At 37.0% G+C, this 19,191-nt stretch overlaps 1 protein-coding gene across 1 annotated transcript in view; it reads left to right on the forward strand.

Moving 5' to 3' along the window:
- The window catches only part of LOC148951172 (zinc finger SWIM domain-containing protein 3-like), a 91,692-nt gene that overhangs the window by 24,455 nt on the left and 48,046 nt on the right, over positions 1 to 19,191 (forward strand). Inside the window, exons 2-4 of the mRNA XM_089090697.1 lie at positions 2,584 to 3,113; positions 4,673 to 4,904; positions 16,888 to 17,479. Of these exons, the coding sequence (XP_088946823.1) occupies positions 2,584 to 3,113; positions 4,673 to 4,904; positions 16,888 to 17,479 (1,354 nt within the window). The remainder of the gene's footprint in view (positions 1 to 2,583; positions 3,114 to 4,672; positions 4,905 to 16,887; positions 17,480 to 19,191) is intronic.

The following is a 19,191-nucleotide window of genomic DNA, read 5'->3' on the forward strand; positions in this document are numbered from 1 at the left end:
TTTTCGGGGTAACGCATAGATTTTCGGGGATAGTGCAAGCCCTGCTTGATTTCTAATCAGGAAAATCGAAATACTAAACCACACGAGAAAGAAAAGCTCCGACTTTGCGGTTGACGCAATAAAGAATTGCCACAAAATTAATTTAAAGTCAGCCGAACGCCACCGCCTCTGCCGGTGGCGGCGTAGTGACACTTCGGCGGTGGTCGACCGGGCCTCTCGTCGGCGGGGTTCGGTCGATCTGCCGGCGCGGCGCCAGGGCCTAATCACAGGTGACGAGTCCCGGATCTTTGAGTATGATCCCAAGACAGAGAGGCAATTTTGCGAGTGGCACACATCGGTGTCTCTTCGCAAAAAAAAGGCAAAAATGAGCAAATCCAAAGTGAAAACGATGCTCATTGTCTTTTTTGACATCAAAGGCATCGGCCACCATGAATTTGTTCGTCATGGACAAACCGTCATCGCCAAGTTTTTGTGGAAGTGCTCAAGAGACTCAAACGAAGGGTCAGTCGGGTCCAACAAGACATCGCAGCCAACTGGAAGTTGCACCACGATAACGCCCCGGCTCACACCGCTTTTCTCGTGAACAGCTACCTGACCAAGGCCAGCATCCCAACGCTTCCGCAGCCACCCTACAGCCTAGATATGGCCCCCCAGAATTTTTTTGTTTTTTCGCCTGAAAAGGCCGATGAAAGGCAAGCATTTTGAGGCGACAGAGGGGATCAAGCAGCATGCACCGCGGCTCTCAATGCTATTCCGGAGAATGCATACCGTGACGCCTTCAATGCTTGGAAATCGCGTTGGCAACACTGCATTGACGCAGAAGGAGCCTATTTTGAAAGTTTTTAAAGAGTTGTAACGATAGGCTCAATAGATATTTTTAAATCGACTCATTCCTATTACTTATCGGACAAACCCTGTATTATTGCTGCTGTAACTTTTAATTTGTAGCGGGACGGACTCAACTCGGTCGGGGCTCAGGCCTCAAAGTCCCATTGCCTCCACGTTCGAGGTGGCTGATCTTGCAGATTCATACCACTGAGAACTCGACAACACATAACAACAGAACTCGAGATTTGCGATATCAGGTCTTAAACCGTGGTAGATTTTTGGAATAGTGGCCCTCCAGAAGGATTCATGATTACTTTTCATTACATTTATGGATTACTAATTTTTTGCTTTTTTTTATGGTTAAAGTTGCGTTTGTGACAATTCATCCCCAGCCGTCCCCCTATATAGCCCTAGGTTACATAAAAACTAAAATAAATAAAAATGTTACCATTAGATTCCTTGTTTTATGCTCCTTTTCAGCATAATAGTCCTTGTCCTGGCAATCCCCCCCCCCTCCTGATGGATACATATATAGCCCTAAGTATTTGTTTGTTCCTTTGATTGATCTGTTGTAAAAGCGATTAAGATGTGTAGACTCGAGATACCAGTTTAGCCTGAGTGATAGAGCTGAATGTTGGATAAAAAAGAAATACTATTTTAAGTGAGTCAAAAATGAGAATAATAGATGATACATGAGAATCTGATTAATAATTAATATGATGCATATTATAAAGCTAGACTTTTATTGTTTTAGTGTTGTATTGTAGTTTGATTGCCTACTTATCCTAAGGCTATACATGGGTCCACCAAAGGGCTGGGAAAAGACAGCGCAATAGCGCTGTCTAAGTAAAGAGCCACAAGGCTTCGACGTATTATATTTGTTTTCTAACCCATTCTATTTCTGTTGGAAAGAAGTTTTGTAGAGACTTTAGAGGGGGAATTTTCTCAGGCTTTTGATTTATGGTGGGTAGCTTTAGATTTAATGGACTAGATATTTAATTATATACATTTGATCAAAGTTTTGGTTACTATTAGCAAAAGTTGCTTCTTACTTCTTGTTTGCTACTACGACTGTTTAATTGTAAAATTTGTCATACGCCAGTTTCGTCATAGCTGTTCACTGATCCAGCCCTCTGGGGAGAGGGGGGGGGGGGGTCTGAGGGGTGTAAACAGGAACGAAGCCACTTTTTAGGCTACAATTTTTATATGAAGATGTATTTTGGACCAATTTTGGTCAGGATTTTGATTCTTCCTATCCCCCTCCTCTTTGAGAATTTGGCTGTAAATATAAAATGAGAACCAGGGCAAAGTCCATAAAATCACCCTCCTCCCAAGGAAGGCTCCTTGAAGTAGCAACATAGGGATACAATGATTGGTGGTGCCAACTCACAAATGTATGTATTTCCACCCTATAAATGCATAGCATGAATAAACTTTATTTTTTGAAATCTCGGGAAAATTGAATGTCTCTCTTCCCCCCCCCCCCCCGCCCCCCTCTCACAATGGACAATTTTGTAAGTAGTAGTAACGAATGAACAGTGGATTTCTAACGTCAAGAGCGTAGTCAAAACATCTTCTTAAAGTACCTGATTTAGAGCGTTCTTAGGGAATCAATTGACATTATGGCAATCATATTACTGTTGGTTTTTCATACGTTTGATTATTTCTTTTATCATGCCCAGACAAAGAAACATCAATTGACATGAATCCTTTCTATAATTTTCTTTCCTACAAAGTTCTTTTTTCCTTTTTCAGCTGTCGTGACAACAGATGACTTGGAAGTGAAATTCGAGGAAGTATCAGAAAATGAACAATCATTGATAAAAGCAAAATTGCAAGAAGAAACCATTGGAACCAGTGTAATTATTAAAACTGACGAAGACATATACATAGACCCACAAGAAGAATTGGTTGAAACATACTCTGTTACCGAGCAAGAGTTTAGTGTTGGTGATAAATTTGATTCTTATGAAGCTTTTTATGATCGTCTTCAGATATATAAGACTCAAAATAATGTTGAATTTGTGAAACGCGATGCACGGACTATAGAATCAGCTATGAAAAGGATCACGTCGCGAACTTTTAGAAAAGAGCTTCAGTTCTACGAAGTTAATATGAGATGTGTTTATGGAGGTCGTGTAGTTTCACGTGCTAAAACAAATAGACAGTCAAGAGATTCATTAAAAATGGGATGTCCAGCATTTATGTCCTTGAGAGCAACAAGTGACGGATGCTTTTTGGAAATTAGGTCTTTGAAGCTTGACCACAATCATCCTCTAGACCCTGTTAGTATTTCCCGTCTTGTTTATCATACCATACCAATTAATTTTTAAATCTTAGATACGTACCATATAATTAACGTAATAACTATATAATCTTTTATATGACATATTCTCATTTATAGAATTATTGGAAATGGATGAAAGCTACTTTTTTGAAACCAGCTTTTTCTTAAGCCTTGTTTCTTTGTTTGCCAAAGTTATCTTAGTGACCAAATTTTTCAAAGTTTTCTATCTGTGATTTCTTATCAACCCTTCATTCTTTTTATTTCATTCCTCCTGGAAAAAAGTGAATTTCTTGCTATCTTCTTCTAAATATTCCTTGTGTTCTAGTAGGCTATTGACAATATCATGATGGTCTGAATTTTTGATTTACTCACATCATTACATTTTAGTTAGACACTGGACAGTTGTAGACATAGTGAAGCAATTCCAGAAAAGATGAAATGACGTACATAGGGAGGTTGGGACCAATTAATTCTTTGTTCATGCTAGAAAATTCAGACTTTCTGTTATGTTTTTTTCCAACCTCTGATTGACCATAAAGGGAAGGCAGATAATGGGGGAAATTATTTGTTTTTTAAATATAATATCCAATCTATTTAACTCACCACATAATCCCCTTGACGGTTGAGGTGTTTTTATACCTGTGAGCAAAGTTTTACACTATCTCAAAATTAAATGTCCATGCTAAATGAATTGAAGTGAGATGTGATATTCTCAAACGGTTGTAGCACCAAAAAAAATGTGTTGTATGTGGAGTGTATACTGCCAAGGACAACATTTACTACATATTTTTATTGTAAGACTTTGTAATGCCTGTGAAGATTTATTCAAAGCAGATAGAGAGGCAAGTTGACTTCTGACATTGTTTTCATCCATAACAATATTTGCTTTAGAGTGGTCAGGTAACTCAATGTCTCGTTAAATAGTTTAAATGGAACAAATTGGACACCCCCTGTATGGTCCAACTTAGCGGTAACTGACTTCCAGTTTTTTCTGGAATTGAAGAAGTGGCTTGTGAGGCAGCACTTCTAAAATAATTAGATGTGTAAATGAATTGCCAAAATTCACGTCAATACATCAGTGGTAACCTTTCACGACGAGGATACTGCAAAGCTTTTTCACAGATATGACAAGTCCCCAATCATCACTATTTATAGGGTATTGAGAATTCATCTTGATTGTACATTGCTTTGGTAATTAGTGTCATCTTTGAAATGAACCTATCGTTCTTTTATAGCTAATTGGTGACAAAAAAAAAATAAAATGAACCCCATATTTTAGATCTTGATCCTGTATTTGGATTTATTTTGATATTGTCATCAAAGAAAGGTGCTTATTCCAATATGGTTAGTCTATCCAAATAAACAAATTCGTACAGTATTAAAGCTGATGGTCTAAAATGAGGATGATGATACATCGTTTTATTAGGCAAATGGCAGGATAGTCCATAATAAAAAAAAAATTTTTCGAAAGTTTTTGTGTTTCCCTTGTTAGTTTATTCTTGTCTGCTCCTACTACTTCTCTACTACGCATATAGATATGGTATATTTTGTTTTCAGATACCAATAAGACAGCATTTAACAACAAAACGAATGCCAAAGAAACTTAGAGAAAAGGCGCAACTGATGCTGGCAACAAACGTGGACAAGAATGCAATTGGAGAGATGATAGCCAAGGAGTTTGGTGAGGTAGATGCAAAACGTGTGGTCAATAATCTACAGGCGTTAATTTCTAAATCAGAAAAGCAAACAGTTCTCAATCGTATCTTTCTCAGACTGCGACAGCAGAATGGTAAGTCTTATTCCATAAGTATAGACAAAACTTTTCCGTGGAAACATAATTTTGTCTAGGCTGTATGGGATCAGTTTCAAAACTCTATAAGATGGTTTTAAAAAAGCCTACCCTCTGTGTTCACTATGCTGATGACTTAGGTAACAATTTAAGTTAAATTTATTTCCGAATAATTTAGTCCATAATTTAATCGAACAAAAAGAAATAAATTTACAAACACAAAAAAAAGTTTTTTAATGAGCAAAAGACTATATTTACTTGGTCATCGATTCTTAAACGAATAATTGAATTCCTAAAATCTTTTAATATTCCTGGGCAACCTTAAGCTATTCAAATTCCAGCGTCTTTTAGTCTTCACTCATATTTTGCTTAGAACCGTTCTAAGTACTCAGTAAACGGATGAACCGTGATTATTTGATTATCCGATTAAAAAACGAATAATAAAGCAGTGGTGCCTTCATAAGGATTTTGTGAACCTAAAATGCTGGGAATAAAAAAACATGCAGATATATAAATTATGAAGAATAAACGTATGAAGTTGTGTTCTGTCCACTCCCCCTTTTGATTTGGCCTTTGCAACAATGGAATTTCGACTGCTGACTTGTAGTTTCTAAGTTATGTTCTGTGTTTTTCTAATAAAATCAAATTTATTGTAGCTCAATTTTGCTCATATTCCTCACCCTTGATTCACACAGAACAATGTAGCTACGATGGACAATATTTGTTGAATGAATCAGTGAACATTCTGTTGGCATTTTCTCTACATAGGAATTAGTGGCGCGCAATTTTTACAGCCAAGGCTAACCTTTCTTTTAACTAATCAGCCTTATCTTCCATGAGTGTTGCTGTTTATCAATAATGCTTAGTTCCCCAACAAAAGTTGAATTTGATCAACTGATTAATTGCTCGACAAAGCAACTAAAACTGCTAAAAGTCGACAATGAAATTGTCATGAAATGCTAGCATTTTTTTGATGGATATAGTGTTGAATTAAATTTTCTTTATCAATGGAAAAAAAAAGGAAATGTGATATTAGATTGAACTTTCCATTTGTTGTTGTAGGAAACTACAAATCTGCATGTTGCAATGCGTTTAAGGAGTTGCAACCCCGTGGTAAATATAACAATGCTGCATTGACCTCAGTTGGATTTTTGCTGTAATGAGTCGTGAGAAAATGAATAGGAAATAATATTGAAATAGTATGAGATGACCCAATAATTATGAGGCGCATTAGTGGTATGGTTATACGTACGCATTGGGAGGAGCTAGGATGGATTGGTTGGACCATTAGCCTTGAGAGAGATTAAAAGCTTGGATTAAAACACTTAGTTTTTAGTTATTTGACTTCTATCAAGTGAACCGACTGACGGAGATACTAGGGACTCAGATGAATTTTACTTACAGTTACAGGAGCAAATAGACAAGGTCCCAGGTAGAAAAATGATGTTATTACTGGGAGATTTTAACGCCCAGATTGGTAGAAATAGGGATAGATGGTATCCCAGCCTAGGTAAATTTGGTGTAGGAAAAGAAAACAGTAATGGATACAGACTTTTAAAATTTTGTAGGTATAACAATCTGGTTATAACCAATACGGTGTTTGATCATAAAATGGCTCATAAGTTAACATAGTATTCACGTGATGGTAAGACAGCAAATCTTATTGATTTTGATATAGTAAACCGAAGACTGGCCGGATCAATACAAGACACTAGGGTATATAGGAGTGCTGTTATTGATATTAAAAGTAAAGATCACCATCTAGTAGTGTCAAGGGTTAATTTAAAACTGAAATATCGGGAGGGTAACTACCTCCCGGGAAGTTGTGATGTCGGTAGACTCCAGGATGAGAATTTGAGAGAAACTTTCCAGGAACAGTTGAATACTAAACTTGAGAGTTTAAAATTTGATAATGTGGAAGATGGTTGGAATAATTTTAGAGAAATAATTTGTGAAGTTGCTGAAGGTGTATTAGGGAAGAAAGCTAGAACTGCAGTTGAGAATATTAGTGAAAAAGCTTTATGTTTAATAGAAAGGAGAAAGGACTTGTACAAGAATTATCTGAGTGATAGATCTTATGAAAATAAAAGGAATGTAAGGAAAGTGGAGAAAACATTAAAATATGAACTAAGGATCTGTGAAGTGGAGGCCATAGATAAAATTGCCGAGGATCTGGATGATGCAGCTAGACGGCATATTAGTAAAATTTTGTACTGGCATGTTAATAAATTGAAAGAGAGTAGTCCATCCAGACTTGTCACAGTTTAAGACAGGAATGGGGTCGCAATTAGCGATAAGGAAAAAACTAAAGAGAGATGGGCCAAACATTTTGAAAACTTGCTTAACCGAGATAGAGTTGCAGGAAAAAATATAGAGGAAATTGAAAAAGTTTGTGATACTTTGGATGTGAAGGAAGATTTGTTTTGTGAGGAGGAATTAGCAACAGTATTAAAAGGATTAAAGAATAATAAGGCTCCAGGTGCTGATAGGGTGGTAAATGAGTTTCTTAAATGTGGTGGCTCTGTGGTTAGAAATAAGTAATTGAAGATTATGAATATGATTTTTGAAAAAAGGGAAGTACGTAATGATTGTAGGGAAATTTTAATTAATCCACTTTATAAGAAAGGTGATAAAATTGAGTGTGGTAATTATGGAGGGATTAGTCTGGTCTCCGTAGCTAGTAAACTACTTAGTAATATGATAATTTTTTAGACTGAGAGATGCCGTTGACAAAGCTTTAAGGGTAGAACAGTGCGGTTTTAGAAAAGGTAGAGGATGTGTCGACCAAATTTTCACTCTTAGGCTAATAATTGACAAGTGCCTGAGTTTTCAAACACCTTTGGTCCTCAGTTTTATAGATTACGAGCAAGCGTTCGATTCCGTTGATAGAAGAGCTTTTAGTAAAGGTTTTATCCTTGTATGGTATACCAGACAAATACATTAAGGTCATAAAGACTATGTAGGAAAATAACACATCTGCGGTTAAGGTAGGAAATGAGGTTATCAGCTGGTTTTGTAATAAATCAGGAGTTAAGCAGGGTTGTGTTCTATCCCCCTTCATATGGATTGTTTTGATGTACTTTGTTTCAAGGAGCACAGGAAAGGCAATGGGAGACCACGGAATCAAATGGGGAGGAAAAACTCTCCTGAACTTGGATTATGCTGATGATTTAAGCATCCTAGATGAAAGTGTGAGCAAGATTAATGAGGTTTTAGAGGTTTTGCGAGTTCAGGGTGCTAGAATCGGTTTGAAAATTACTGTTAGGAAGACTAAGTCACTAAGGCTAGGAATAAGTGAAGATGAAAAGGTGACGTTGGGTAATGAATAGATTGATCAGGTGGGCAGCTTCACTTACCTTGGTAGTATTATTAGTAAAGATGGTGGGAGCAGTGAAGATGTTAAAAATAGAATAGCCAAGGCTCAGGGTTTTTTTTTTCATAGTTAAAAAAAGTTTGGAAGAAAAGGAAGATAAGTCTGAAAACCAAGATTAGAATATTAGAAGCTACAGTGATGACAGTGGTCAAATATGGCTCTAAAGCATGGACGCTCCGAAAAGCGGATGAAGATTTGCTAGATGTTTCCAGAGAAATTGCTTAAGGATTGTTCTGGATACCCGGCTGACTGGCCGTATTTCAAGCAATAGGCTATACGAAAAATGTTGTTCAGTACCGCTCTCTAGGGATATAATGAAAGAAAGGTTGAGGTGATTAGGGCACGTTGTGCGGATGAAGGATGACAGATTGCCGAAGATTTTTCTTTTCGGCCAAACATCTAGGGCTAAACGGAATGCAGGTCGTCCTCGTCTGGGGTGGGAGGACGTCATAAAGAAAGATTTAAAGGAAATGGGAACTTCGTGGGCGGGTGTAAAAAGGGAGGCTTTGAATAGATTGGGATGCAGGAGGATCGTACGTAGCTGTGTTGGCCTCAGGCGGCTTGGTGCTGCGGTGAGTTGTTAGTAGTAGTAGTAGTAGTATCAAGTGATGGTCAAAAGTTTGGCTCAAGCGTTGAAATTATTGTCCCATCTCCGTGATTTTTGGCCTGCTTGCCTTTGGCCTGATTTCCTTGCTCAATCTGTTGAACCCTGGCAAGGTTTCCTATTTCTTATGCTGTTTATTACTTTTTAAAGTTCTCCCCATGTCTGTTTTCAGTAATGCCTTCTTCTTTGTTGCAGAAAATCTGATTGCTCCGTTTGTATTTTTTCTTCATATGCCTAAGTAATTTCGAAGACCACACTGATTTTCCATGACGATAAATAACAGTTTGAATAAGGATAAATCCTTTTATTAGACAGTGACAAAAATAATGAATCAAATTGCTTATGAGGATCACTGTATATGTGATCAAAATATCCAGTATATATTTTTATTGTTTTTTTTTTCACTTTCTAATAAAAGGATTTATCCCTATTTGAACTGTCATTTATCTTCATATATATATAATAAATAATATTCATATATAATAGCTAGCTGGCTATCATGAACACTTCTTCTAATTTCCCTGTGTTAATGGTGCTCTGTTGAATAAAGCTTTCTTTTGGTTTTCGTCTGTTTGAAAAACAAGTTATTTTTTTCTCTGGAAAGGAAAAAATATCAAACTAACAAGCCTAATTTATCGGATATACTGCCTTTCCCCTTTTTTAGGTTGTCATTTATTTTAGTAATCGTTGGTAAATATTGATTGAAACGAATTTGTTAAATATAAATGTAATTTATAACAAAACAACAAGATAAACCAACCCTACGTTTCGTTTTCAGGAACGTTTTCAGGAAACATCCTTTTCGGATAATAAAATAAATAAATAAATTCCCTTGATCACATAACTATAAAACTTTGTGACTACCAAAGCCACATACGTTTTTGATATTTATTTAATTGCCCATCTCAACAGAAAGAAATGATTGTTTATTTATTGTTCTCATGCATTCCATTTCTTGCTTTGATTTAGTACTAAATTTGTTTTTTATCCGTTTTAGTCAGGTACCCAGCCAACGAAATTCTCACACCACAGGTGTCAACGGGCTAAAGAAGGTTTGAGAAATTTATCAGGGGCAGAATCGCTTGCTGAAAACGAATATAGGTGGGCGCAACGAAAATTTTATGTGCTAAAAGAGATATCACCTAATTTGCTTAATCGATGGCGTCATCAGCTATATTTTCTGTTTTTTGACCTAGATGAGAGGTTTTTGAACTTAGAAACAGAATAAGGTAGCAAGAGAGAAAAGAAAAAATGACGAGCACAATCAGATGTAGCTTCCTAACTGCACATTATGCAGTTTCCTAACTGCACAAGCACATGAAACATCACAAAATCGAGGAAGGCATTTACGGTTCGTGGTGTACTTTTTGCTACACTCACAAGAGTTGTGAATGTCCCGACGAAAGTAAGGAAACGCTCGAATCAACAGGAAAAACATCCTGTCCAGAAAATTGCCATCCATAACTCAAAGGACTTGGCAGACATGGTCTTGCAATCAATGAGGCATTCCAGATTGCAAGCTGATAGTAAGGACGCTTACACTGTTCCACAAACCCCTCTGTAGGAGGCAACGCTTTCAGCTCCTTCTTACGAGGGTACAATTGTACTCGGAAATCACTGAGGGAAAACTGATTAGGATCCCTTCCATAAGCGCTGATTATCAGCTTTCTTGCAACACATTGGAAGGAGAACATACTGGCTTCCGTGAAGGTTTCATCTCTCAACTTCTGTATTGCACACTGAATCTCCATGTACAGATTGCTCTTCCTAATGGACACTAAGAATGTTCATTTTCCTTTGGAGAAAAAGTAACTCGTTTTTTCACACACCGAAATGCAGTTAATGAACGCCAGGGAGTTTAACATTTGCTTCTCTGTTCTCTGGAACAAAAGATCAATGGGGACATAATAATTTGGAAGCTTCACGAGGAGTCGAAGCACAACATTCTTCCCAGGAAAATGTTAAGGAGACGAGGGAGTTGGTCCTCTAGTATCACAACTACATCAATATGATTAGCACAAACAGTCACCCTTTCAAAGTAGTTTCCGAAGCAAAAGGCAGCGTGCAGAGCCATTCAGGTGTCCGCTTCCTCATGTGTGCTACACAGAAACTCCTCGAAACTGAGCCAATCAACATAATGACTTAAACGTACAGTTCTCTTCCTGTCTTCAAAGCCTCGAGATAGCCATATACGCAAGGTGTCGGCAGTGCTTAAGCTTCTTATATAGTCAAGTCCATTTGCTTCCCATGTTTCATAAATTGCTTTCATCAAATTTGCTTTGCTCTTTGTATTTGCAACAATCTTTGTCCAGTTTCCAATTTTTGAGCTCATCGAGAAGGAGTAGACTGTCAAGCAGCTGCCATGTAACTAGTGACACCCACTGCAGTCCTTCAGAGATATACTGCCACCATTGTGATCAAACCGTCCGTTATACCTGTCACCCACGATATGAATTTCACTTGCTGTTTCAGGTATCCCTTTCAACACGGCTTTAAGCATTCTTGTACTTACTTTGTACTTGGATTAGGACACAAGCTATTTAGCTCTCCCTGGCGACAGATCGGGCAGATTGTTGAATTCCACAGGTTACGGTCTTGGGTTAATGGGGCGATAATTTCAAGCCATGAAGGGTCCCATCTGCGAACAAGTCACCGGAAATCGCCAATTTGCTTGAGGTCAGATTTGACTGTGTTAAGCCAAGTTTTGGCTTGTCCTCCATGTCGTTAACTCCACTCAGGTGCTGGTTTTCAGCATTCACATGACATAGATTTCGAGGGTTTCATGTTCAGCTGGTGGCTTTTGGTGAACCAGTGGCATGAAGTCGATAACAAAGGCTTCACGCCCATACAAGCAACGTTCCTCTTCGAAGTTCGGGTTTTCAGGCCATTCACGCAAGCCACTGACCTCTTTTAGAAAGTCTAGCATGGTAGACTTAACACCACTTTGAAGCGCCAACATAGAATCCCTGAGCTCAAAAATTGAAGGAGTATATGAAACGAATTCAAAACTCAGAATGTTTGTAAGCTGTTTCAGTCAACTGTTAGTGCTAGAATTTATCCCACGCAGGATTCTCTTCACTGTCGTAAGCTCTGAAAAAATGGTCCTTTTTCCTACTGCATTTGTTTTTGTTCCCGATTTTCTTGAGGCAACATCAATTGAGACTACTTTAACTTTTGAGAAGGCTTTTTCATCCCCTTTGACATACTTGGATACAGCTTCAAGTTCTCGTTCCTCAGCTGCAAGTAAGGAGCTCGCAACCGATGGACTCGCCTGCTCATTTGGTTTCAAATTCATAAGGATTTTTTTCAGTTGTAGTAAAGGGGTCTGTGTGACAAAGCAATACGGACACAGCCGTTTTTAAAAGGATCATCTGCTTTTCGATAAATTTCGAGCTATCTTCGTGATGCGAAAAATAAAGCTATAAAGTTTAACTCATATTAATAAGGTCATACAAAGCAGACGAAACTGAGGCAACAAAAGGTAGGGTATTAATCCATTTGGCGACTGCTAGTTGGCTTGTTGTAACACCAACCAGACCAGAGTTTCTTTTCGAATCAAGCTCTATGGTATATTCAACAGTATAATCCGGCGGCACAAGGTTAAACGAGCTTGGTCGCCTTTTCACACTGAATAGGCCTCTTCCAAATAAGTCTTGCAATTCATCTGGCAGGATCCTCATCTTCAAGATGTACTGTATCAGACACTTAGGCTATAGTATTTATTTAACAAGAGGCCATACACAAGGTTTACAAAAACACAAGACTACCTATGACTGCTATTTATTGTCCTAGGCTGTTTCAGAAGTCCAAAGTATGACCTTGTTATCATTAGACCAGTGCTGGAGAAGTCTAACAGTTGGTGAAACACTCAGAACCAACCCTTTGGCCTACCAAATTTAGCTAGCTTAGATGCACTTACCAGGAAAATTTTCAATATATACTCAAATGATATAGATAACATTTAAAATTAGTTCTTTTAACTTCTTCAGCAATAATAAATATTTGAATAACCCTGATTTGATTAGGGAACCTTTATTAAAACATTTTTAGGAAGAAATTGAGGACAGACTAACACAGGCACTAAATAGTTGGTACCATAAAATGATTTAAGTTGTAATAAAATACAATAATAAAACGATTTTATTTTCAAACGCCTTATACGGTCATGCCGATCAGCCGCAGTTCTTGTCATAATAAGGCACTAAACATATAAAACATATGAAAATTAAAGCCATAGCCATCATCATACAAAATTATACATTGATTCGAAATATCACAGATTCAAACTAAACAGAGTCAAACGAATAAAAAGAATAAAAGAATAATTAACTTAATCAAATAAATATATACAATTATTGACGAGCGGATGCAGAATTAAAAATCTGGACGAACGAGGGAACAAAACTACTTGCGTACCACGTATGCTGTGCTGGTACCGGTGGAATTTTTGGTACCGGTGGAATTTTTGGTACCGGTTGAGCTATATGTTGCGGGAGCCTTTGGTGCGAAGGGAGATACTCACCGGGAGGATTTCACGAAGCCGCGGATTTTCCAAAATACCGACACAAAATTTAAAACAAAATTCATCACGGCGTGTCGAAAAAGTTGTAAGTGAAAATTGTTTTGAAAGGGAGCAATCCTATATGGAGATTTAGACACTTCCAGAAGAGCTCGGTATTGGATCCTTTCCAGGCGGTCCTTCTGGTCCGAAGTCAGGTCGTAATGCCAAGCGGGACAAGCATATTCTACCAGCGGTCTGACAATATAAGAAAATTACGCAATAGGGAAGGGATTGGGACACAATAACGAGCAAGGAATTTTAAATAAAGGATACCCAGGTTTGCCTGTTTGATCATCTCCTGTGTCTGTTTTTCCCACTTCAGGTCATGTGTGAGATATATCCCCAAGAGTTTGATATCCGAGATGCCTGAAACGTTCTATATAGCACGGGATGAGTTGTCCCTCAGAAAAAAAAGTTAATACGAGCGATTTTAAGTCGATTGACGATCATTTTGCCCTCCTCAGCTTGGCGTTATAAACTCGCCATTATTTTGTCTGCCTCACTTGAAACACTTTTTTCTCCTAGCTCCAGCACGGATAGATCATCAACGAACTTAAAGCGATCCGACTCATCATTTGCCAACTCATTTACCTTATCGAAAAAAAGTAGAGGGCCTAAAATTGTTCCCTGGGGAACTCCACAGTAGATCGGCTGGAGATCAGAATAGGCTGATTTATGCTTAGTTTTTTTTTTTACTTCTACCTGGAAGAAAATTTACAACTATTCTTACCAAATATGTATCAACATTAAAATTCGTCAATAGCTTGCGGATAAGGACTCTATGGCAAATCAAATTAAATGCTTTCTTTAGGTCAATCCCGATGAGGTTGACCGAGCGTTCTGGATCTAGATGGTTTAAAATCTTATCAAGCAAAGTAACCAAGTAATCACTTGACGAACTCTTGGGAAATTTACCGAATTGTTAAGGGTCAATTTTATGCAGAATAAAAGTTGTCAGCCACCCAGCGATGGAACTTTCATAGATCCTGCTAAAAATTGATGTCATCGTAATAGGCCGCACGCCAGTCAAATCACAGGGGGCTCCTTTTTTAGGGGATAGGGGTTATGGATCCCTTTTTCCAATTTTGCAGATACTAGCCTGACATTGTAATCTTGTTGAAAATTATAGTTAACGTAGCACTCAAAAATTCAGGAAAAGCCTTAATGAGGTCAACATAATATCGAATGGTATAATACTGGTCCTCTTCAGTTTCATCAATTTGAGGCGAACTTGGAATTCTGTGATAATTCGGAAATCCATAAAATCTGGAGATGGATGCGGAAAATCCTCCGAGTTTAGTGGTGGAAGTGACTGAACAATCGCTGCCAGGTGAGTGTTTAGGCGATCTGCAGTTTCCTTGTCAGGCTCATCATAGCCAAAATCCAGTCCATTCTGCAGTTGGACGTCTGTATTACATACTTCGTGTCTGTGACAGTTAATCAGTCCTTTGTTGGCTTTAAAATCTTCGATTATCAACAAAGTGATGACATTGGTGTTCGTGCAATGAGATCGCATTGCTAGGTAGCGCTCCCGTAAAATTTCCGCTAGGCGCATAAGTGTAACGCAAAGAGGGTGTTCGAGCGTGGAAAGAGCTGGGTCGCATCGGGGGAGTTAGGGTGGGGGAGGGGAGAGAACTTGCAAAAATACTTAGTATTGCACGGAGTTTAGTTTTTTCACGCTAGTTTCGATCAGTTGAAGAACTCGTAAATTCTAATTGCTTGCAACTGCAAATTAAGGCAAGTTAAATGTGAAAAGTAGAGCGGAGAGATAGTACTCCCTCTCCACTCTTGAAATCCCTCATTAGTGGAATTGGATCTGAAATTGCACTCATGGAGAAATATTCTACCATACAAAATGCTCAAAAAAGCTCCCCAGAATAAAAATATATCCTATCTTTGTTTATTTCCTATTTCTGAAGATAAGCCCTTTTTGCCATTGGCGCAAGGAATTGTGAATGCGCCACCAGATATTCGTTTTCAGCGCTTGTTTCTGCCCTAGATTCCACATCTGCCACTAAATTCCAAACCTTTTTTAGCTTCTTGAAACCTGGTAACTATTTTCTAGCGTTTTTTTTTGTCATGGGTCCTTGACTAATTGGTATCTTTCGAGTTAGTATTTGTCCAGATTATCACAATGACCAAAATACAAAATAATGTGATGAGACAGATAAAAACTTCACCATTACAATCCTGTTGGTGTTTTTATTATTTAATTATTGACAAATTATCGGTAGTTTGTTTGTTTTCTTCCTGGGTGACTTAATGAAAATATCTACTTTAGGGCAACTAAGAATAAGATGCCAATATTGTTTATTTAAAAATTTTCAAAATTTTCAGTGCGTGCACTAAATAATGGTATATCTTTCTTTAATTTTGATATATCTTTCTTGAATTTTGGTACATTGAGAGTCAAACATTCTTGATTTAAATTCGAAACTAAGTTTTTAGGTGCTAATAATCGGTACCCTATATTATAATCATGGCATCTTTTTCACTTTATTTTTAGTTTTCTTTTTATTGGTAGCTCTTGCTACCGATTGCATTTTATGAAAAAATTGGTGGCAATATCTTTTCATACTATAATTTAGCTATCTGTTAGACACAGCATCGACTCTCAGGATGGGTATCGGATTATTTTTTTCTTGGAGCTTTAGGGAGGGGGGGGGGCCAATAAACGAAAAACGCGCATCTAAAAGACATGGTCTTCAGTTTTCATTGAGGTCGAAGGAGATCCTTCGAAATATGCAGGCATGAGATAATATGTATAGTATATCCGTTACTGAAATATATTATATGTACTTAGGTGGGGTAAGGGGGGGATTTATCGTATACAGGGTTTGCGACACAAAGTATTGCAACTCAATTTCTAGGAAACCAAACATTAGGCAGAAAAAGAAACTTTTGTATTTTTTCATATGAATAGTGAAAATAACATATTTTATAAAAGGCCGATCCCTCTCATGAGGACTTGCGGAATGTCTTCAGAATTTCAATTTGTAATCCTTGAAAAATGTTAAATATTTATAATTCATGGAGAAAAAGAAGCTACTTCTCTAGGAATTTGTTTCTCAAAAATATCTCTTCGAAAGTCAACAGTATTAAATTTTTAAAGTAAAAATGCATTGAATTCAATTAAAAGTATTTTGATGAAGTTTTCTGTGGTTACTGTTTTGCATAATTCTTTGGCTGATAAGGCATGTATATCTCTCTTCCACGGAAATATTTTTTGTATTATCACCCCCTGTGAAATTAGTACACGATAGAATTGAACAAGGGAAAACAGATTTTCTGTGAAAATTCTTTTCTCTCCATATCTACTGGATAAGTTTGAATTATTTCTGTACAAAAGGGTAAAACTCAACCGGTTCCCAAAATCCTTTATTAGACATAACATCTTATTTTATTTTTCTACAAACATAAGAAAAACTGACCCTTTTTTTTCTAGATGGTGTGATAGATTACTTTCCGGAGAAATACGAACTTAAAGGGATTCTGTTCCAGGATCAAGAAATGCGGAACTTTTTATATTCTTTTCCAGAAATAGTAACCGTAGTGGAAGTGGGTCGCACAAAAGAACGAGCCTCTTGTTACATTTTCATAGCTGAAGATAGTAACGGACTATGTGAAATGGTGGCCTTTGGTGTCTTAGTGTCTGACAAGGACCCGAATTTTTCAAATCTCTTAGAATTATTTCGCGTTCGAAACGCTGATCTCGTTGACAGAATGAAGGTTATTGTCTGTGATAAGGATGAAAATGTAGTTGACCATGTAAAACTGCTATTTCCACATGCAATATGCTTTTTAACAAAACAGTGTGTTAGTAAAAATTTGAGAAAGTATTCAACCACTGCTAGACTCACTGAGCAACAAACTCAAGCAGTGATGTCATGGGTTGATAGTGTTTTCAGTGTCACTGAAGATGCCGAATATTCAGGTTTATATAGTAAACTAAGCGAAATGTCACCTAGATTCCTTGACCTCTACAATGGAAAATGGCACAGTATTATATCAAACTGGGCTCTTGGACTCTCTTTCAGGTAACATAATGAATTTTATCTAATTATAGGCCGATAGGCTTACTCTCTAGTATTAAGTAGTTACTCCTTTTTAGTCATCGCCAATACATCAGTAAGTAAGGCCAAACGTGAAGCGGGGATGTTCATCTGCCATAAAAGACTTCACTATTTTTATTTTTATGGTGACGTAAACTCTTTTTTTCTAATCCCACCTCCTCTCCTATAAGTGATACCTACGTCTTTAAATTTTAAAACTAATAAATATATTTGTGTACCACCTGCAATTAAAACATACAAATTCAATATCTTCACTTTATCAGTAAATATTAGAGTTTGAGCAGTTAAAAACCAAGCAGATTTAATTTTGGGGGTATTCTATAACCAGTTACCATTATCAATAGTCTCACCATAAACAGTGACATAGCTATCAAAAATGTAATTTTAGACCACACCTGATTGCACAAAGAGCGTGACTAGTATTATGCGCATTTTTGCTTCTAACATCCGGCTAAACATGAGCTTAAGACACTTGTTTAGAGTTTGGTTCTAGTCTAAAAATGAAAACTGGCATGTTCAATTCCAAATTAGGTTTAGTTCTTCGTGATGATTGCTAATTTGTTTTACTTTTTATTTCATTACTTTCATTTTTTAGGTTTTTCTTTTCTTTGTTCTCATTTTTGCTTTTTCTTGTATTTTCCATTCTTTCTAAATTTTATAAGTAATTCTGACTTAAAGCAAAAATCTTCCATTAATCTCCATCATTAAAGTCTGATACCCAAGCAACAATCCCCGAAAAATATTTCTTCAATTGACAAAATCTTCATATTCTCCATTCTTTTAGTTTTACTTAAATTTTAAAGCAAAGTTTTGCTATGGAAAGTAAAGAGTGATAAGGGATAAACTTTGGGGAAGAAAAATAGCGACGAAAACAAGGTCATCTTAAAACAGTAAAACTGAATGAATTGTCAAACATGTTTTGTGGCTAGATTACATAAGGAAAAAACAAGCCCAGTGTTGCCATCTTCCCTCCCCCCCTCCCCCCTGCCAAGGCTAGAGTGCAATTAGCGCTTTACTGGTAACGAAATCAAGGGGTTGAATTTAAAGTTTTGTGGCTTTAAAGTTACATGTTTTGTGGCTAGATTACATAAGGAAAAGACAAGCCTAGTGTTACCATCTGCCCCCCCCCTCCCAAGGCTAAAGTGCAATTTGCGCTTTGACTGGTAATGAAATCAAGGGGTTGAATTTAATGTTTTGTATGGTCCATTGGTTTTGTATAGATTTAGAAGAAAGAAACTTCTGATGGAAATATATTTTGATCAATGAAGCCAATTAGATTGCTACAAATTTCTTGCTAACAAGCCAAAGACTGCCTGGAACTTTCGGTGTTATTAAATTTTTAGTTCATTACTAAAAAAACAAACAATTTTTTTAAAGACAAATAAAACCATTCCTGTTAAATTTCTTGTTAACAGACAAAATAATTCCTGGAACTTCGTTCGTTTTACCTTTTTTCTTTTTATTTCTATAATTTTATAGTAATTCCAACTAGTTGCAAAATTCAATTTGAATGTCTTTGACCATTTTTTTATTATTTTAAGTTTATTTTCTGTTATACATATATTGGCTACTGCTATTGTGACAATCATATATTTTTTTTCTTTACCTATTTATAAACTAGGCAGATTCTTATATCCTTTTCTTAGACTTCAGGTTTTCCCAAGGGGAAAGTTTTC

Source organism: Artemia sp. Qi Xiang Cuo, chromosome 6, assembly GCF_049724085.1.
Source record: "Artemia sp. Qi Xiang Cuo chromosome 6, ASM4972408v1, whole genome shotgun sequence".
NCBI lineage: Eukaryota > Metazoa > Arthropoda > Branchiopoda > Anostraca > Artemiidae > Artemia > Artemia sp. Qi Xiang Cuo.